Genomic DNA, 22,631 nt, shown 5'->3' with positions numbered 1-22,631 from the left:
CAATATGGTATGCTGTTATGAACTACAGTATGGTATGCTGTCATGAACTACAGTATGGTATGCTGTCATGAACTACAGTATGGTATGCTGTCATGAACTACAATATGGTATGCTGTTATGAACTACAGTATGGTAAGGTGTCATGAACTACAGTATGGTAGGGTGTCATGAACTACAGTATGGTAGGGTGTCATGAACTACAGTATGGTAGGGTGTCATGAACTACAGTATGGTAGGGTGTCATGAACTACAGTATGGTAAGGTGTCATGAACTACAGTATGGTAGGGTGTCATGAACTACAGTAGGGTATGCTGTCATGAACTACAGTATGGTATGCTGTCATGAACTACAGTATGGTATGCTGTCATGAACTACAGTATGGTATGCTGTCATGAACTACAGTATGGTATGCTGTTATGAACTACAATATGGTATGCTGTCATGAACTACAGTAGGGTATGCTGTCATGAACTACAGTATGGTATGCTGTCATGAACTACAGTATGGTAGGGTGTCATGAACTACAGTAGGGTATGCTGTCATGAACTACAGTAAGGTATGCTGTCATGAACTACAGTATGGTATGCTGTCATGAACTACAGTATGGTATGCTGTCATGAACTACAATATGGTATGCTGTCATGAACTACAATATGGTATGCTATTATGAACTACAGTAGGGTATGCTGTCATGAACTACAGTATGGTAGGGTTTCATGAACTACAGTATGGTAGGGTTTCATGAACTACAGTATGGTAGGGTTTCATGAACTACAGTATGGTATGCTGTCATGAACTACAATATGGTATGCTGTCATGAACTACAATATGGTATGCTATTATGAACTACAGTATGGTAGGGTGTAATGAACTACAGTAGGGTATGCTGTCATGAACTACAGTATGGTATGGTGTCATGAACTACAGTATGGTAGGGTTTCATGAACTACAGTATGGTAAGGTGTCATGAACTACAGTATGGTATGCTGTCATGAACTACAATATGGTATGCTGTCATGAACTACAATATGGTATGCTGTCATGAACTACAGTATGGTATGCTGTCATGAACTACAGTATGGTATGCTGTCATGAACTACAGTATGGTAGGGTTTCATGAACTACAGTATGGTAGGGTGTCATGAACTACAGTATGGTATGCTGTCATGAACTACAGTATGGTATGCTGTCATGAACTACAGTATGGTAGGGTTTCATGAACTACAGTAGGGTATGCTGTCATGAACTACAGTATGGTATGCTGTCATGAACTACAGTATGGTATGCTGTCATGAACTACAGTATGGTAGGGTGTCATGAACTACAGTATGGTATGCTGTCATGAACTACAGTATGGTATGCTGTCATGAACTACAATATGGTATGCTGTCATGAACTACAATATGGTAGGGTGTCATGAACTACAGTATGGTAGGGTGTAATGAACTACAGTAGGGTATGCTGTCATGAACTACAGTATGGTAGGGTTTCATGAACTACAGTATGGTAGGGTTTCATGAACTACAGTATGGTATGCTGTCATGAACTACAGTATGGTATGCTGTCATGAACTACAATATGGTATGCTGTCATGAACTACAATATGGAATGCTGTCATGAACTACAATATGGTATGCTGTCATGAACTACAATATGGTATGCTGTCATGAACTACAGTATGGTATGCTGTCATGAACTACAGTATGGTATGCTGTCATGAACTACAGTATGGTAGGGTTTCATGAACTACAGTATGGTAGGGTGTCATGAACTACAGTATGGTATGCTGTCATGAACTACAGTATGGTAGGGTTTCATGAACTACAGTAGGGTATGCTGTCATGAACTACAGTATGGTATGCTGTCATGAACTACAGTATGGTAGGGTGTCATGAACTACAGTATGGTAGGGTTTCATGAACTACAGTATGGTATGCTGTCATGAACTACAGTATGGTATGCTGTCATGAACTACAGTATGGTAGGGTGTCATGAACTACAGTATGGTATGCTGTCATGAACTACAGTATGGTATGCTGTCATGAACTACAGTATGGTATGCTGTCATGAACTACACTACAGTATGGTATGGTAGTGTCATGAACTACAGTATGGTAAGGTGTCATGAACTACAGTATGGTAAGGTGTCATGAACTACAGTATGGTATGCTGTCATGAACTACAGTATGGTAGGGTGTCATGAACTACAGTATGGTATGCTGTCATGAACTACAGTATGGTAGGGTGTCATGAACTACAGTATGGTAGGGTGTCATGAACTACAATATGGTAGGGTTTCATGAACTACAGTATGGTATGCTGTCATGAACTACAGTATGGTAGGGTTTCATGAACTACAGTATGGTATGCTGTCATGAACTACAATATGGTAGGGTTTCATGAACTACAGTATGGTATGCTATTATGAACTACAGTATGGTATGCTGTCATGAACTACAATATGGTAGGGTGTCATGAACTACAGTATGGTATGCTATTATGAACTACAGTATGGTATGCTGTCATGAACTACAGTATGGTATGGTTTCATGAACTACAGTATGGTATGCTGTGATGAACTACAATATGGTAGGGTGTAATGAACTACAGTAAGGTATGCTGTAATGAACTACAGTATGGTATGCTGTCATGAACTACAATATGGTAGGGTGTAATGAACTACAGTAAGGTATGCTGTAATGAACTACAATATGGTATGCTGTCATGAACTACAGTATGGTAGGGTTTCATGAACTACAGTATGGTATGCTGTCATGAACTACAATATGGTAGGGTGTAATGAACTACAGTATGGTATGCTCTAATGAACTACAGTATGGTATGCTGTCATGAACTACAGTATGGTAGGGTGTAATGAACTACAGTAAGGTATGCTGTAATGAACTACAGTATGGTATGCTGTCATGAACTACAATATGGTATGCTGTCATGAACTACAATATGGTATTCTCCAGGATTGGGGTCAATACCATTTCGATTTCAGTCAATTCAGAAAGTTAACCCAATTTCAGTTCAAAATGTTTCTCATTGAAAAGCATTGAAGAGAATTGGAATTTGAGTGTACGTCCTGAATTGACTGGATTTGAAATGGTATTGACCCCAAACCTGGCATGCTCTATTTCTTTGGCAACTACCAGTAAATGATATATATAAAAAAACTAAAACAGTACTTAGATCTAGAACCATTAGCTTGTTGTTATATATGGTCTGGACATTGTGAGGAGTAATCTAGGATGAACTGCAAATTATCCTGTTTAGATATCCTGTCATTCACTATCAATATTTATTCAATATTTATTATTACTAAAACCAATGGTGATGAAATAACAGTACACACTCAATCACACAAACATGTAAGTATTTATAAAGAAGCAAGCAAATTAGTTTTAACAAACATAAAACAAAAAGCAATTATATACAAAAGTGTATAGTAACCTAGAGAAAATATTTCACTACTACTGTGGGAAGAGAAAGAGATCACTACTACTGTGGGAAGAGAAAGAGGTCACTACTACTGTGGGAAGAGAAAGAGGTCACTACTACTGTGGGAAGAGAAAGAGGTCACTACTACAGTGGGAAGAGAAAGAGGTCACTACTACTGGGGGAAGAGAAACAAGATCACTACTACTGTGGGAATAGAAACGAGGTCACTACTACAGTGGGAAGAGAAAGAGGTCACTACTACTGTGGGAAGAGAAAGAGGTCACTACTACTGTGGGAAGAGAAAGAGGTCACTACTACTGTGGGAAGAGAAAGAGGTCACTACTACTGTGGGAAGAGAAAGAGGTCACTACTATAGTGGGAAGAGAAACGAGGTCACTACTACAGTGGGAAGAGAAAGAGGTCACTACTACTGTGGGAAGAGAAAGAGGTCACTACTAACGTGGGAAGAGAAAGAGATCACTACTACTGTGGGAAGAGAAAGAGGTCACTACTACAGTGGGAAGAGAAAGAGGTCACTACTACTGTGGGAAGAGAAAGAGGTCACTACTACTGTGGGAAGAGAGAGGTCACTACTACAGTGGGAAGAGAAACGAGGTCACTACTACAGTGGGAAGAGAAAGAGGTCACTACTACTGTGGGAAGAGAAAGAGGTCACTACTACTGTGGGAAGAGAAAGAGGTCACTACTACAGTGGGAAGAGAAACGAGGTCACTACTACAGTGGGAAGAGAAAGAGTTCACTACTACAGTGGGAAGAGAAAGAGGTCACTACTACTGTGGGAAGAGAAAGAGGTCACTACTACTGTGGGAAGAGAAAGAGGTCACTACTACTGTGGAAAGAGAAAGAGGTCACTACTACTGTGGGAAGAGAAACGAGGTCACTACTACAGTGGGAAGAGAAAGAGCTCACTACTACTGTGGGAAGAAAAAGAGATCACTACTACTGTGGGAAGAGAAAATAGGTCACTACTACTGTGGGAAGAGAAAGAGGTCACTACTACTGTGGGAAGAGAAAATAGGTCACTACTACAGTGGGAAGAGAAAGAGCTCACTACTACTGTGGGAAGAAAAAGAGATCACTACTACTGTGGGAAGAGAAAATAGGTCACTACTACTGTGGGAAGAGAAAGAGGTCACTACTACTGTGGGAAGAGAGAGGTCACTACTACAGTGGGAAGAGAAACGAGGTCACTACTACAGTGGGAAGAGAAAGAGGTCACTACTACTGTGGGAAGAGAAAGAGGTCACTACTACTGTGGGAAGAGAAAGAGGTCACTACTACTGTGGGAAGAGAAACGAGGTCACTACTACAGTGGGAAGAGAAAGAGTTCACTACTACAGTGGGAAGAGAAAGAGGTCACTACTACTGTGGGAAGAGAAAGAGGTCACTACTACTGTGGGAAGAGAAAGAGGTCACTACTACTGTGGGAAGAGAAAGAGGTCACTACTACTGTGGGAAGAGAAACGAGGTCACTACTACTGTGGGAAGAGAAAGAGGTCACTACTACTGTGGGAAGAGAAAGAGGTCACTACTACTGTGGGAAGAGAAAATAGGTCACTACTACTGTGGGAAGAGAAAAGAGGTCACTACTACTGTGGGAAGAGAAAAGGTAAAATAGTATAATACAATCTTGAGTTACACCATGGTGTACAGTCATGGTAAAAAGTAAGTAACCCCCGGAAGGTTGTCTTTGTTTTATTTATTTGGACAGATGTATATGTCATCTTCACTTCAACACTATTTATTCATCAAAAACTGCAGAAATGCAATTCCATAAGTGCACAAAAAAATAAGTGCGCCCCTAGCTTCAATAGCTGGTGTTTCCACCCTTGGCTGAAATAATTTTAATGCAGCCATTTCTAGTAACTGTCTATTAGTCTCTTACATCGACTGGGAGTAATGTCTGCCCGCTCTTCTTTACAGTACTGATTCAACTGTGTTATGTTCCAGGGCTTTCTGGCATGCACAGCCTGCTTCAAGTCCCCCGGAAGCATTTCTACAGGACTGAGATCTGAGCTTTGACTTGGCCATACCATAACCCTCCATTTGGACAGGACTGAGATCTGGGCTTTGACTCGGCCATTCCATAACCCTCCATTTCTACAGGACTGAGATCTGAGCTTTGACTTGGCCATTCCATAACCCTCCATTTGGACAGGACTGAGATCTGGGCTTTGACTCGGCCATTCCATAACCCTCCATTTCTACAGGACTGAGATCTGGGCTTTGACTCGGCCATTCCATAACCCTCCATTTGGACAGGACTGAGATCTGGGCTTTGACTCGGCCATTCCATAACCCTCCATTTCTACAGGACTGAGATCTGGGCTTTGACTTGGCCATACCATAACCCTCCATTTGGACAGGACTGAGATCTGGGCTTTGACTCGGCCATTCCATAACCCTCCATTTCTACAGGACTGAGATCTGGGCTTTGACTCGGCCATTCCATAACCCTCCATTTGGACAGGACTGAGATCTGGGCTTTGACTCGGCCATTCCATAACCCTCCATTTCTACAGGACTGAGATCTGGGCTTTGACTTGGCCATACCATAACCCTCCATTTGGACAGGACTGAGATCTGGGCTTTGACTCGGCCATTCCATAACCCTCCATTTCTACAGGACTGAGATCTGGGCTTTGACTTGGCTATACCATAACCCTCCATTTCTACAGGATTGAGATCTGGGATTTGACTCGGCCATTCCATAACCCTCCATTTCTTATTTTTTTGCCATTCTGTTGTAGCTTTGCTTGTGTGTTTTGGATCATTGTCCTGTTGGAAGATCCATATTCGGTTCAGCTTTAGCTTCTTGACAGATGGCCTCACATTCTCCTCAAGAATTCTCTATTACAGTATGGAATTCATGGTTGACTCAATGATGGCACGTTGGCTAGGCCCTGAGGCAGCAAAGCAGCCCCAAACCATAATGCCACCGTCTCCATGCTTTACTGTTGGTATGAGGTTATTCTGTTCAAAGGCAGTGTTTCGTTTTCATCAAATGTGGCGTCTAGCATTGCGGCCAAACAACTCCACCGTTGACTCATCTGTCCAGAGCACATTGTTCTAGTAGTTGTGGTCTTTACCCAGGTGTTGTCTGGCAAACGGCAGTGGTGTCTTGATATTCTTTCTTTCGGTCAGCTCTTGGGTTAATTTTGGTGGGAAGACCTGTCCTATGTATGTTGCCAGTGGTCTAGAATTTTCTCCATTTGTGGATGATCCGTCGGACAGTGGAACAATGTACTTCAGATTGCGTGGAAATGGATATGTAACCCCTCCCAGACTCATGGGTTTCTTCTGAGGGCCTCAGAAGTCTTTTGATCTTGGCATGATGTGTAACCACACAGCCATATGGTTAAAACCAAGTTTCTAATCTTTATGGAAGGCTGGACCCTCCCAAGGTACTCTCTAATGACTTCCTTAATGCACCTTTTTTGTTGCACCTGATTCTAAGTTCAGCCATTGTAAAGGAAGGGGTATACTCACGTTTTCTGCATAAGGACATTGCATTTTTGTTTATATTAATTGCATAACATTTTCTTAGTAAATATTCAGTTACCTTTATCAATGAATTTAACTCAAATATCCATGTGTCCAAATATATATATATATAAAAAATAATAATAAGATCCATTAGGACAGTGAGGTGAAGACAGTAAGATAGCTAGGTCCATGTGAAGTAGAGAGTAAAGGTTGAAGAACAGTGATCCATTAGGACAGTGAGGTAAAGTGGAGTGAGAAAGTGTCTATAATAGCAGAACAAGATGAGGGGGTCCTACTGATAGCCTCAGTGGAACATGCAGCGCACAACACACAAGGGGTTCTTGTCCACAAACAACTGACCCTTCCATCATAGCAGGGGATGCCCACTCCATCATCAGGCTCATAGGACAGACAGAGAGACAGTGGTGGTGATGGGGCAGGGGCATAGCATAGAAACTCTTACAGCAAAGCTTGGTGTAGCTTGATGTATTTCAGAATGATGATGTCTCTTACAGTGCTGTAAAATATATAAGTGGGTCACACGGACTGCTCCTTAGGGAATAGGGGCCGGGGAGCCTCGCCCTGACCTTGGGCGGGATAGCTGGCGGGGTACAGGGGGTTGTTTGAGAGAGGATGTGTGTAGGGGTTCTGGGGTAAGAAGGTAACAGAATTGCTGTAGGTCTGAGCGGGTTGAGACTCGAGACATTGTTCCTTGTTGTAGACTGGATGGTAGCTCACATGTTCAGCCGGGTTTGATAGTTCTTGCCACCCACAGTTCTGTGGAAACAAAGAGAGTCAAAGCGAACAGACCATTTTAGTGTCAGCTATAAACAAATATCAACATGGCAGTGAGAGTTCGTTGAAACTTCCGTAATCAAACAACAAACATAAGTAACACTTTACAGTAATTTTTTGTTTTATATCTGTGTGATAACAATTTATTACACTTGTAACACAATGTTTCTACAGCAGTATTTACACTGTGATTAAACTGGTATAAGACCAACTAAATGTAACATTTCATCAGGGGAGGGGGGTGGAGTCATTAAAGATACCCACCTCATTAGCTTAGATAGCAACAAAGTAAATTAATATCGATTAGTCAATCTTGTGAGAGGTTTAATGCTAGTCTGCTGAATACTCAATCAGCAGTTTAATGCTAGACTACTGGATACTCAATCAGAGGTTTAATGCTAGACTGCTGGATACTCAATCAGAGGTTTAATGCTAGACTGCTGGATACTCAATCAGCAGTTTAATGCTTGGATACTCAGAGGTTTAATGCTAGACTGCTGGATACTCAATCAAAAAGGAGTTGCCTCTTCACTGTTGACATTGAGACTGGTGTTTTGCGGGTACTATTTACTGAAGCTGCCAGTTGAGGACTTGTGAGGCATCTGTTTCTCAAACTAGACACTAATGTACTTGTCCTCTTGCTCAGTTGTGCACCGGGGCCACCCACTTCTCATTCTATTCTGGTTCGATCCAGTTTGTACTGTTCTGTGAAGGGAGTAGTACACAGCGTTGCACGAGATCTTCAGTTTGTTGGCAATTCATTTCTCAGAACAAGAATAGACTGATGAGTTTTAGAAGAAAGATCTTTGTTTCTGGCCATTTTGTGCATGCAATCGAACCCACAAATGCTGATGCTGCAGATACTCAACTAGTCTAAAGAAGGCCAGTTGTAAATGCTTCTTTAAATCAGCACAACAGCTTTCAGCTGTGCTAACATATTTGCAAAAGGGTTTTCTAATGATCAAATAGCCTTTTAAAATTATAAACTTGGATTAGCTAACACAATGTCACCAAAGCCCCATATGCTACCCACCACTGCGACCTGTATGCTGTCGTTGGCTGGTCCTCGCTACATATTCGTCACCAAACCCACTGGCTCCAGGTCATCTAGAAGTCTTTGCTAGGTAAAGCCCTGCCTTATCTCAGCTCACTGGTCACCATAGCAACACCCAATCGTAACACGCGTCCAGCAGGTATATTTCACAGGTCATCTGCCAAAGCCAACATCTCCTTTGGCCCCCTTTCCTTCCAGTTCTCGGCTGCCAATGACTGGAACGAATTGCAAAAATCACTGAAGTTGGAGACGTATATCTCCCTCACTAACTTTAAGCGTCAGCTATCAGAGCAGCTTACTGATCGCTGCAGCTGTACACATCCCATCTGTAAATAGCCCATCTGTAAATATCCCATCTGTAAATAGCCCATCTGTAAATAGCCCATCTGTAAATAGCCCATCTGTAAATAGCCCATCTGTAAATAGCCCATCTGTACACAGCCCATCTGTACACAGCCCATCTGTACACAGCCCATCTGTACACAGCCCATCTGTACACAGCCCATCTGTACACAGCCCATCTGTAAATAGCCCATCTGTAAATAGCCCATCTGTAAATAGCCCATCTGTAAATAGCCCATCTGTACACAGCCCATCTGTACACAGCCCATCTGTACACAGCCCAGCTGTACACAGCCCATCTGTAAATAGTCCATCTGTAAATAGCCCATCTGTAAATAGCCCATCTGTAAATAGCCCATCTGTACACAGCCCATCTGTAAATAGCCCACCTGTACACAACCCATGGTTAAATAAAGGTGTTCTCAACTGGCCTCCCTGGTTAAATAAAGGTGTTCTCAACTAGCCTACCTGGTTAAATAAAGGTGTTCTCAACTGGCCTACCTGGTTAAATAAAGGTGTTCTCAACTGGCCTCCCTGGTTAAATCTGTTCTCAACAGCACCTGGTTAAATAAAGGTGTTCCAACTGGCCTACCTGGTTAAATAAAGGTGTTCTCAACTAGCCTGCCTGGTTAAATAAAGGTGTTCTCAACTGGCCTACCTGGTTAAATAAAGGTGTTCTCAACTAGCCTACCTGGTTAAATAAAGGTGTTCTCAACTAGCCTACCTGGTTAAATAAAGGTGTTCTCAACTGGCCTACCTGGTTAAATAAAGGTGTTCTCAACTGGCCTACCTGGTTAAATAAAGGTGTTCTCAACTAGCCTACCTGGTTAAATAAAGGTGAAATAAAAATGTATTAAAAAATAATGTGCCATTGGAACACAGGAGTGATGGTTGCTAATAATGGGCCTCTCTATGCCTATGTAGATATTCCATTAAAAAATCTGCAGTTTCCAGCTACAATAGTAATTTACAACATTAACAAAGTCTACACTGTATTTCTGATCAAGTTGATGTTATCTATTTTAATGGACAAAAAAAACTGTTTTTCTTTATAAAACAAGGACATTTCTAAGTGACCCCAAACTTCTGATCGGTAGGGTGTATCTTTTAACATGGTTTTAACATACATATTTTCCCTTGATATTAAAGTGAGATTAATTAATTGTTGCTTCATCTCAGTTGATTATCATACTGTGTATTGATAGTTGATCAAACTTGCTTCCGCATTTATAGTTAATTCAATTGTGCAACTTCCTCTTCGAAAACTTAATTTTATAAAATATTTGTTTGAATGTGAAGATAGTTATTACTTATTAAGTAACTTCCGTATTTGTGATTTCAATAAAGCGGCATGCTTACTACCAATGCTCCCTCCAAAGAATGTGGCACTGAGCAAGTTTCAGGTCTGCTGAGCGCAAACTTCTGGCACGTATTTCTGGCACCTTCTGGCGAGTGTTTACTGTGAACACTGAGGCTGTACCCGCTTTAAGTTACAGTTATAACAGTGGCCAAGTAGACTACTGTGGCTGTTTGATCATAATGTAGGCCTGCCAGAGTGGCCTAGCATCAAAAACAATGGACAAATGCATCCCATAACATTTTAACATGGACATAGCTGTTCTATCATTCAACCTACAGTAGCAGCCAATGTGTGGTGTTCAATATAGGCCTACATTCCATGAGACTTTTGAAAAAAAAATGGTTGTGATTTACATGAACCTGTTTAACCACTTTTCCTTCAGACAAGGTGACTGAACATGTTGTTGTGTTGTTTGATGTAAGAAACCACATCACAAAATAAAATAGGTTATTATTCCCAATCCATTATTACAGAGAATCAGACAAATGATGCTACCCTCTGCCTATTGGCTACTTGTTCAAGACTGTCTCAAAATACAACACTGCCCCTTTAAGACAGAAAAAAACTCTTTACCTGACTTTCTTTTCAAAGATGTCTAGAAATGTGCACATTTTGTGCTCTTGCAGGAAGTAATCACTCCCCTATTCCTGACTACACATTATCTATAACTGGGCTAATAACTCACTAACTGGCAAAGGATATGAACAAATATGCACACGTAGCTACATGCAGCTCTCGCTTTGATCTTAAAACAAGCAAATCTACTCGCAACCACTCATGCTGTAAACACAGTCCAGTTCAAAGTGAAGGGCACAGATCCATATATAGTAAGGGTCTATTTGCATATAGGGATACTATAGCTCTGATTGGTTATGGCGCACCGGTCTGTGTAGAGTATGGGTCTGAGTCATGGCTGTCAATGCAATAGAATACTACTCCAATATACTCTGCCTACAAGAAAATATCTTGCACCGTTTGTTTTGTGTCAGTATGTTGCATTGAAAGTGGCTAATATTGTATTGATTCAATCACAATTCCCACAGTAGAGGGAAACTTTGATAGAATTAACTAAAGGGGAAAACGAGAAAGGTGAGTGAAGTTCAATCTCGTGCTTCTCTGTGTGGGCTGATATTTATTCTCTGTGTCAGTCCCTGCGCGGCCGCGTACAAGTGCAGTTTAATTTATTCTCTGTGTCAGTCCCTGCGCGGCCGCGTACGAGTGCAGTTTAATTTATTCTCTGTGTCAGTCCCTGCGCGGCCGCATACGAGTGCAGTTTAGAGGGAACATTGATTACTACAAACATTTTTACTCTAAATCAAATTAGACAATTAGTCTAATCAACTTTTACATAGACATCCTAAAAACAAACGTGAATGTAATGCTGATTAGTTGAAATGACAGGCAAACAGTATGTAAACATAAAAACAAAATAATATTAAAGATGAGAAAAGGGAGATGAAACATCAACTTACAAACTGCCCCCCAGCATCTTTACATCTATGATAAGGAGGATCCCAGATCTGTTCGTTGGTAGGGGCAACAAATCCACAGATAATACAACAAAAATTATACAATCATTTGAAAAAGGGGGGGTTACAGTATGGCCTGTTGCAGGACAAACAGACATCTTCACTTATCTAGAACAATAATAATAATAATAATAATAATAATAATAATAATAGGTATGGGTTGAGCAGAGGGAGGGTTGTCAGCTGGAATGATACCTGTGGTAGCAGACAGTTTGGGTTGAGCGTGGAAAACATATATACATTTTTGTAAAGGGATCAGAACACATACTGTATAGGGCAAAGGATTTAACGTTTATACCAAGTTCAACCATTTCTAGCCCAAAACATTGACCAACAAATGTAATTTCAAACAAACAATACCCAACAGATAAGGGAAAAGGGGATCAACAAAGACATGTGACCGGCATCAACATATGAAGACAGAAAGACAAGACAGATGAGCTGAAGACAAGACAGATGAGCTGAAGACAAGACAGATGTCAGGGGTCATATCCTTCCTGTTTGGCCCTGTCCGGGGGTGTCCTCGGATGGGGCCACAGTGTCTCCTGACCCCTCCTGTCTCAGCCTCCAGTATTTATGCTGCAGTAGTTTATGTGTCGGGGGGCTAGGGTCAGTTTGTTATATCTGGAGTACTTCTCCTGTCCTATTCGGTGTCCTGTGTGAATCTAAGTGTGCGTTCTCTAATTCTCTCCTTCTTTCTTTCTCTCTCTCGGAGGACCTGAGCCCGAGGACCATGCCCCAGGACTACCTGACATGATGAGTCCTTGCTGTCCCCAGTCCACCTGGCCATGCTGCTGCTCCAGTTTCAACTGACCTGAGCCCTAGGACCATGCCCCAGGACTACCTGACATGATGAGTCCTTGCTGTCCCCAGTCCACGCTGCTGCTCCAGTTTCAACTGACCTGAGCCCTAGGACCATGCCCCAGGACTACCTGACATGATGAGTCCTTGCTGTCCTCAGTCCACCTGGCCATGCTGCTGCTCCAGTTTCAACTGACCTGAGTCCTAGGACCATGCCCCAGGACTACCTGACATGATGACTCCTTGCTGTCCCCAGTCCACCTGGCCATGCTGCTGCTCCAGTTTCAACTGACCTGAGTCCTAGGACCATGCCCCAGGACTACCTGACATGATGACTCCTTGCTGTCCCCAGTCCACCTGGCCATGCTGCTGCTCCAGTTTCAACTGTTCTGCCTTACTATTATTTGACCATGCTGGTCATTTATGAACATTTGAACATCTTGGCCATGTTCTGTTATAATCTCCACCCGGCACATCCAGAAGAGGACTGGCCACCCCACATAGCCTGGTTCCTCTCTAGGTTTCTTCCTAGGTTTTGGCCTTTCTAGGGAGTTTTTCCTAGCCACCGTGCTTCTACACCTGCATTGCTTGCTGTTTGGGGTTTTAGGCTGGGTTTCTGTACAGCACTTTGAGATATCAGCTGATGTACGAAGGGCTATATAAATACACTTGATTTGATTTGATTAACTAGTCCTCCAGGTCCACACTCCCAAGTCATTAACTAGCCCTCCTGGTCCACACTCCCAAGTCATTAACTAGCCCTCCGGGTCCACACTCCCAAGTCATTAACTAGCCCGCCTGGTCCACACTCCCAAGTCATTAACTAGCCTGCCTGGTCCACACTCCCAAGTCATTAACTAGCCCTCCGGGTCCACACTCCCAAGTCATTAACTAGCCCTCCGGGTCCACACTCCCAAGTCATTAACTAACCCTCCTGGTCCACACTCCCAAGTCATTGACTAGACCAGAGGTCCACACTCCCAAGTCATTGACTAGACCAGAGGTCCAGACTCCCAATTCATTGACTAGACCAAAGGTCCAGACGTGAGTTTGAGGGGACTAGACATTCTGCGTATCGCTTTAATTATTTATCTCTGGAGGCACTGTTACTGTTTAAAGTTGAAGATCAACATAGTTTGACAAATAAGGCCTCAGGAGGGAAAGCATTAACAATGGAAAGAACGTACTTTTAAAACCTCTACAGGATCAAGAGGTTGTAAGTAACAAGAACATTTCCCAGGACATAGACATATCTGATATGGGCAGAAAGCTTAAATTCATGTTAATCTAACTACACTGTCCAATTTACAGTAGCTATTACAGTGAAAGAATACGATGCTATTGTTTGAGGAGAGTGCACAGTTATGAACTTGAAAATGTATCAATAAACCAATTAGGCACATTTGAGCGGACTTGATACAACATTTTGAACAGAAATTCAATGGTTCATTGGATCAGTCTAAAACGTTGCACATACACTGCTGCCATCTATTGGCCAACATCTAAATTGTGCCTAAACAGGAATAATACATTGTGGCCTAACATGTTTTTTTCTTTGTATCACCAGATCTAATGATTTTTATTCTTTCACATTTCCATAAAGTGTTTCCTTACAAATGGTATCAAGAATGTGTATACCCTTGCTTTACGTATTAAGCTACAGGACGTTACATTTCGTGTCAATTTAGGCAAAAAAATTTAAAATAAAGTGTCAGATCCTTTAGTAATATGACTGGTTTTGGGAAGAGCAACCAAGAGGGTCTGACAGAATTCATTAGACGTCGACAACCACAGCTGTGATTTGAGGGTCTGACAGAATTCATTAGACGTCTGCATCAACAGCTGTGATTTAGAGGTTTGACAGAATTCATTAGATATCTACAACCACAGCTGTGATTTGGAGGTCTGACTGAATTCATTAGACATCTACAACAACAGCTGTGATTTGGAGGTCTGACAGACTTCATTAGACGTCGACAACCACAGCTGTGATTTAGAGGTCTGACTGAATTCATTAGACGTCTACAACAACAGCTGTGATTTGAGGGTCTGACAGACTTCATTAGACGTCGACAACCACAGCTGTGATTTAGAGGTCTGACTGAATTCATTAGACGTCTACATCAACAGCTGTGATTTGAGGGTCTGATAGAATTCATTAGACGTCTACAACCACAGCTGTGATTTGGAGGTCTGACTGAATTCATTAGATATCTACAACCACAGCTGTGATTTGGAGGTCTGACTGAATTCATTAGATATCTACAACCACAGCTGTGATTTGGAGGTCTGACTGAATTCATTAGATATCTACAACCACAGCTGTGATTTGGAGGTCTGACAGAATTCATTAGATATCTACAACCACAGCTGTGATTTGGAGGTCTGACAGAATTCATTAGATATCTACAACCACAGCTGTGATTTGGAGGTCTGACAGAATTCATTAGATATCTACAACCACAGCTGTGATTTGGAGGTCTGACAGAATTCATTAGATATCTACAACCACAGCTGTGATTTGGAGGTCTGACAGAATTCATTAGACGGCGACAACAACAGCTATGATTTGAGGGTCTGACAGAATTCATTAGACGTCTACAACCACAGCTGTGATTTGGAGGTCTGACAGAATTCATTAGATATCTACAACCACAGCTATGATTTGGAGGTCTGACAGAATTCATTAGATATCTACAACCACAGCTGTGATTTGGAGGTCTGACTGAATTCGTTAGATATCTACAACCACAGCTGTGATTTGAGGGTCTGATAGAATTCATTAGACGTCTGCATCAACAGCTGTGATTTGAGGGTCTGACAGAATTCATTAGATATCTACAACCACAGCTGTGATTTGAGGGTCTGACAGACTTCATTAGACGTCGACAACCACAGCTGTGATTTGAGGGTCTGACAGAATTCATTAGATATCTACAACCACAGCTGTGATTTGGAGGTCTGACAGAATTCATTAGACGTCTGCATCAACAGCTGTGATTTGGAGGTCTGACAGAATTCATTAGATATCTACAACCACAGCTGTGATTTGGAGGTCTGACAGAATTCATTAGACGTCTGCATCAACAGCTGTGATTTAGAGGTCTGACTGAATTCATTAGATATCTACAACCACAGCTGTGATTTGGAGGTCTGATAGAATTCATTAGACGTCTACAACCACTACTTCCCTGTGTATGAGGCCTTATTTCCAGGACTCTGGAGAAATCACTGACAATAGAAGGTGCGGTATGGGCCGATTCCAGGTTCTGACCCGTGGAGGACTGAATGCATGTCTACAGAACAAGTGGACGAATCGGGATCTTTTATTTGTGGGGAATTTATATTTGACGAGACCATTTGATGTTTAGGGAGGCTAGGTTGTATCCCATCTCAATATTAGACAGTTTTTTAATGAAGATTGATAAGACCCTGATAAGAAGAGTTATGATTCGGATGTAGGCCTGAGAAACAGTTATGGCGAATGCAAGTGTTTGTTGGGTTATGTTTAGGTGATGTTTTGATGACAAGAAATATCTCTAATAAAAATAGAAATGGGCTTTTCAATACTACAATATAACTACAATGTGTGTTTGAATGTATAATATCTAATCAAAGGGTGGATATGTTAAGGGAATTTTTATCACTGATGACTAATTATGTATACATTTCAATCAGGACTGACTAGTCCAAATGTTATTATGTACTGTACATATATGAATTCTCTCTTGCTACCATTCCCAATTGTATATAATATAGTCAGGAGTTTAGTAACAATGATGGTCTGTTCCTTTGTACAAATGAATGAACTATCTCCAGACTGTCTAGAATGCTGATTTATACTGACTGACCTTGGCTTCAGGCGAGGAGGGAAGGCTCGAGAACTATAGGGCCTCTCTAACGGTGTCATGAAGAGATAGAACATTTAGAAAACGCTGACGTCATTTTCAGTTTATAACCTGTGGAAAAAGGTGCATGTAGTAGTACTCTCTTGAATTAAACGATGTTACCTGACTTTTAAGACCGGGGCTCCGTCAATTCTTATAAAAATATTGGGTCTTACAATCCCATAGAATGCATTGACAGAGTATTGAATTCTGATTGGGAAACAATACAGAGGAATTTAGAATTCCTTTAACACCTATAGACAAACACTATTCCCTATAGACAAACACTATTCCCTATAGACAAACACTATTCCCTATAGACAAACACTATTCCCTATAGACAAACACTATTCCCTATAGACAAACACTATTCCCTATAGACAAACACTATTCCCTATAGACAAACACTATTCCCTATAGACAAACACTATTCCCTATAGACAAACACTATTCCCTATAGACAAACACTATTCCCTATAGTCACGCACTATTCCCTATAGACAAACGCTATTCCCTATAGACAAACGCTATTCCCTATCGTCACACGCTATTCCCTATCGTCACACGCTATTCCCTATCGTCACACGCTATTCCCTATCGTCACACTCTATTCCCTATCGTCACACTCTATTCCCTATCGTCACACTCTATTCCCTATCGTCACACTCTACTCCCTATAGTCACACTCTACTCCCTATAGTCACACTCTACTCCCTATAGTCACACTCTACTCCCTATAGTCACACTCTACTCCCTATAGTCACACTCTACTCCCTATAGTCACACTCTATTCCCTATAGTCACACTCTATTCCCTATAGTCACACTCTATTCCCTATAGTCACACTCTATTCCCTATAGTCACACTCTCGTTCCAGTCACTGTCCTGTTTAACAGTGAATCTGGCTTATTCCAGTCACTGCCCTGTTTAACAGTGAATCTGGCTTATTCCAGTCACTGCCCTGTTTAACAGTGAATCTGGCTTATTCCAGTCACTGCCCTGTTTAACAGTGAATCTGGCTTATTCCAGTCACTGCCCTGTTTAACAGTGAATCTGGCTTATTCCAGTCACTGCCCTGTTTAACAGTGAATCTGTCTTATTCCAGTCACTGCCCTGTTTAACAGTGAATCTGGCTTATTCCAGTCACTGCCCTGTTTAACAGTGAATCTGGCTTATTCCAGTCACTGCCCTGTTTAACAGTGAATCTGTCTTATTCCAGTCACTGCCCTGTTTAACAGTGAATCTGTCTTATTCCAGTCACTGCCCTGTTTAACAGTGAATCTGGCTTATTCCAGTCACTGCCCTGTTTAACAGTGAATCTGTCTTATTCCAGTCACTGCCCTGTTTAACAGTGAATCTGTCTTATTCCAGTCACTGCCCTGTTTAACAGTGAATCTGTCTCATTCCAGTCACTGCCCTGTTTAACAGTGAATCTGTCTTATTCCAGTCACTGCCCTGTTTAACAGTGAATCTGTCTTATTCCAGTCACTGCCCTGTTTAACAGTGAATCTGGCTTATTCCAGTCACTGCCCTGTTTAACAGTGAATCTGTCTTATTCCAGTCACTGCCCTGTTTAACAGTGAATCTGTCTTATTCCAGTCACTGCCCTGTTTAACAGTGATTCTGTCTCGTTCCAGTCACTGCCCTGTTTAACAGTGAATCTGTCTCATTCCAGTCACTGCCCTGTTTAACAGTGAATCTGGCTTATTCCAGTCACTGCCCTGTTTAACAGTGAATCTGTCTTATTCCAGTCACTGCCCTGTTTAACAGTGATTCTGTCTCGTTCCAGTCACTGCCCTGTTTAACAGTGAATCTGTCTCATTCCAGTCACTGCCCTGTTTAACAGTGATTCTGTCTCGTTCCAGTCACTGCCCTGTTTAACAGTGATAGTCTTTACACGAGTGGGTAAATTAACTATTTCAGGGGGAGAAGAGAAAGGAATCGTGGACGCAACAATAGCAGAGTAAAAGACAAGGGCAAGAGAAGCAAGGGGGAGAGGAGAGGAGGCTGAAGGGGGAGAGAAGAGGAGGCTGAAGAGGGAGAGGCGAGGAGAGTGTGGGAGGTAGTTGGAGATGGAGGGATGGGAGAGGAGAGTGTGGGAGGCAGTTGGAGATGAAGGCATGGGAGAGGAGAGATGAGAGAGGGGAGAGGAGAGTGCACCAGTCTGTGTACCTTGAAGCCAGAGTCGGAGGGAAAAGGCCTATAATGGCATGCGTTAGTGTGAGATAGGCTGGATGGTTGCATACTCGACAAGGTCCCCGGCAGAGTGCATAGAGCTCCGTGTGCTGGGGGAGTAGGCCAGAGACGCAGTATCCAGCTCTGCATACTGGACATCACAGTCCCTGTGGCCAGAGTTCTAGAGACAAGAGAGGCAAGAGGAGTTTGATGAGAGAGAGTGATAGAGAGAGAGACAGTGAGTGCCTTCAGAAAGTTTTCATACCCCTTGACTGATTCTACATTTTGTTGTTTTACAGCCTGAATTCAACATTGATTGAAGTGATTTTTTCCCCACCCATCTACACACAATACCCCATTATGACATCACAATAGCCCATAAAGATAAAGTGAAAACATGTTTTTGCAAATTTACTGAAAATTAAATAAAGAAATATTTAATTTGATAAGTATTCATCCTACAAAGTCAAAACTTTGTAGGAACAGCTTTAGCAGTGATTACAGCTGTGAGTCTTACTGGGTAAGTCTCCAAGAGCTTTCCACACCTAGATTGTGCAACATTTCCCCATTATTCTTTTCAAACTTCTTCAAGCTCTGTCAAATTGGTTGTTGATCATTGCTAGACAACATTTTGAAATTCTTGCCAAAGATTTTCAAGCAGATTTAAGTCCAAACTGTAACTCGGCCTAACTCGGTCTTCTTGGTAAGCAACTCCAGTGTAGATTTGGCCTTGTGTTTTAGGTTATTTTCCTGCTGAAAGGAGAATTAATCTCCCCAGTGTCTGGGGAAAACAGACTGAACCAGGCTTTCCTCTAGGATTTTGCCTGTGCTTAGCTCCATTCCATTTCTTTTGTGTCCTGAAAAACTCCCCAGTTCTTCACGATTGCAAGCATACCCATAACACGATGCAGCCACCACCATGCTTGAAAATTTGGAGACTGGTACTCAGTAATGTGTTGTATTGGATTTGCCCCAAACATAACACTTTGTATTCAGGACATAGAGTTAATTTCTTTGACACATTTTTTGCAGTATTACTTAAATGCCTTGTTACAAACAGGATGCATGTTTTGGAATATTTTTATGCTGTACCAGCTACCTTTTTTTCACTGTCAATTAGTTTAGTATTGTGGAGTAACTATAATGTTGTTGATCCATCCTCAGTTCTCTCCTCTCACAGCCATTAAACTCTATAACTGTTCTAAAGTCACCATTGGCCTCATGGTGGAATCCCTAAGCGGTTTCCTTCCTCTCCGGCAACTGAGTTAGGAAGGATGCCTGTATCTTTGTAGTGACTGGGTGTATTGATACATTTACATTTACATTTAAGTCATTTAGCAGACGCTCTTATCCAGAGCGACTTACAAATTGGTGCATTCACCTTATGACATCCAGTGGAACAGCCACTTTACAATAGTGCATCTAAATATTTTAAGGGGGGGGGGTGAGAAGGATTACTTTATCCTATCCTAGGTATTCCTTAAAGAGGTGGGGTTTCAGGTGTCTCCGGAAGGTGGTGATTGACTCCGCTGTCCTGGCGTCGTGAGGGAGTTTGTTCCACCATTGGGGGGCCAGAGCAGCGAACAGCTTTGACTGGGCTGAGCGGGAACTGTACTTCCTCAGTGGTAGGGAGGCGTGTAATTGATAACTTCACCATGCTCAAAGGGATATTCAATTTCTGCATTTTCTTACCCATCTACCAGTAGTTGCCCTTCTTTGCTATGCATGGGAAAAGCTCCCTGTTTTTTGTGTTTGAAATGTACTGCTCGACTGAGGGACCTTTGTGGGGCACAGAGATGAGGAAGGAATTCAAAAATCATGTTATTATTGTCCATGCAACCTATTAAGCAAATGTTTACTCCTGAACTTATTTAGGTTTGCCATAACAAAGGGGTTGAATACTTATTGACTCAAGACATTTCAGCTTTTCATTGTTGATATGTTTGTAAACATTTAAACATATTTAATTCCACTTTGACATTATGGGGTATTGTGTGTAGGCCAGTGCCCATTTTTAATTCAGGCCGTAACACAACAAAATGTGAAAAAAGTCAAGGGGTGTGAATACTTTCTGAAGGCGCTTTATGTGTGAGACACGGAAAGAGCAAGAAAGGAGAGGGAGGGGGAGGAGTAAACAACAAATGTCACTATTAGTTTTGTGTGAGAGTGTGGGAGGCAGTTGAAGGATGGAATAATGAAAGAAAGATGGAAATAGCAAGAGAAACAGAAAGAGGACTGCATATCGATTGAGGATGTGTGGAAATATTTTAAAAAGGGTGCTATGATAATGAGAGAGGGTCGTACGATCATGAGAGAGGGTCGTACGATCATGAGAGAGAGTCGTACGATAATGAGAGAGGGTCGTACGATCATGAGAGAGGGTCGTACGATCATGAGAGAAGGTCCTATGATAATTAGAGAGGGTTAGGGTTCTGGTCCTATGATAATGAGACAGGGTCCTATGATAATGAGACAGGGTCCTACGATAATGAGAGAGGGTCGTACGATCATGAGAGAGGGTCGTACGATCATGAGAGAAGGTCCTATGATAATTAGAGAGGGTTAGGGTTCTGGTCCTATGATAATGAGACAGGGTCCTATGATAATGAGACAGGGTCCTATGATAATGAGACAGGGTCCTATGATAATGAGACAGGGTCCTATGATAATTGGGCGAGACAGAGTCAAGACTGAGATGGGGAGAATGGGCCCGAGACAGAGTCAAGACCGAGGTCAGAAAAATGTGAGTCCAGTTCAAGACCATTATTATAATTTGTCATATTAACTCCATAATAACTCCAAAATGTCCAGTATTTACTTTAAACATTCAGAATAGTGGGAAAAAAGCATACTGAGGGCAAATAGAGCCAGTCTATAAATTATTACTAACCCAAACACAGTGGGGAACAATGGGCCTTCTACGCCTTCAGAGAAGGGCTAAGGACTTATTAAATAATTATAATAGTAATAATAAATTATATTATTATGTTCAATGATGTATGATTTAATCTCTTCAGTTTAAATGATCTAAATCTAGCTATCTAAGTCAGCCATTGGCTAGGCAATCAGAAGAAAGGCACCTGTCATTCAACTGTATTAGGGCAACATTTTGGAGTGACAGTGGAATCAACCAATCACATTTTGACATAATGAGTGGGACCGTTTTTAATGAAAACTTTGGCCTTCTTTTTTGTGACTTTAATTTTTTACTTTAGTTTATTTGGTAAATATTTTCTTAACTCTTCTTGAACTGCACTGTTGGTTAAGGGCTTGTTAATAAGCATTTTATGTTAAGGTTTGATTTTATTTTATTTGTTATCAAAGAGGATGTTGTTGCTAATTTACATTTCAAATGATCATCATCTGGTAAGTGGGACTGTGTTTAATGCTGCGCGCTTGCTGTTGTTAGTCATCTCTATGTGTAATTTAATGCAGCACGCTTGCTGTTGTTAGCCATCTCTATGTGTAATTTAATGCAGCACGCTTGCTGTTGTTAGCCATCTCTATGTGTAATTTAATGTAGCACGCTTGCTGTTGTTAGCCATCTCTATGTGTAATTTAATGCAGCACGCTTGCTGTTGTTAGCCATCTCTATGTGTAATTTAATGCAGCACGCTTGCTGTTAGCCATCTCTATGTGTAATTTAATGCAGCACGCTTGCTGTTGTTAGCCATCTCTATGTGTAATTTAATGCAGCACGCTTGCTGTTAGCCATCTCTATGTGTAATTTAATGCA

The 22,631-nt window shown here is 41.6% G+C and overlaps 2 protein-coding genes and 1 long non-coding RNA gene across 3 annotated transcripts in view; 2 read left to right on the top strand and 1 right to left on the bottom strand.

Annotated features, from left to right (window-relative positions):
* Nucleotides 1-2,925: 2,925 nt before the first annotated feature.
* On the top strand, nt 2,926-5,199 carry LOC127909051 (uncharacterized). The gene is made up of 3 exons (XM_052468921.1): nt 2,926-2,940; nt 3,462-3,724; nt 4,399-5,199. The coding sequence occupies exons 1-3, from the start codon at nt 2,926-2,928 to the stop codon at nt 5,087-5,089; spliced, it is 969 nt and encodes a 322-aa protein (XP_052324881.1). The 3' UTR covers nt 5,090-5,199.
* Nucleotides 3,822-4,342, top strand: LOC127908945 (uncharacterized). The gene is made up of 4 exons (XR_008069137.1): nt 3,822-3,865; nt 3,950-3,977; nt 4,061-4,144; nt 4,314-4,342. It is a non-coding gene; the product is annotated as an uncharacterized LOC127908945 (long non-coding RNA).
* A 441-nt stretch (nt 5,200-5,640) lies between the features above and the next one.
* nectin1b (nectin cell adhesion molecule 1b) overlaps nt 5,641-22,631 on the bottom strand; it is a 419,153-nt gene continuing 402,162 nt past the window's right edge. Inside the window, exons 10-11 of the mRNA XM_052468740.1 lie at nt 18,893-19,076; nt 5,641-7,729 (exon numbers count right to left, since the gene is read on the bottom strand). Coding sequence (XP_052324700.1) covers nt 18,936-19,076 — 141 coding nt within the window. The 3' untranslated portion in view covers nt 5,641-7,729; nt 18,893-18,935. The remainder of the gene's footprint in view (nt 7,730-18,892; nt 19,077-22,631) is intronic.

The sequence above is a fragment of the Oncorhynchus keta genome, chromosome 18, assembly GCF_023373465.1.
Source record: "Oncorhynchus keta strain PuntledgeMale-10-30-2019 chromosome 18, Oket_V2, whole genome shotgun sequence".
Lineage (NCBI taxonomy): Eukaryota > Metazoa > Chordata > Actinopteri > Salmoniformes > Salmonidae > Oncorhynchus > Oncorhynchus keta.
Note: the sequence above shows the minus strand (reverse complement) of the source record. Positions and strands in the feature narration are given on the sequence as shown.

Bases quoted from the DNA above. Each gene is read 5' to 3' on its own strand.
- LOC127909051 (XM_052468921.1), top strand. The intron at 3,725-4,398 runs GTCACTACTACT...GAAGAAAAAGAG, and splicing joins TACTGTGGGAAGAGAAAGAG to ATCACTACTACTGTGGGAAG.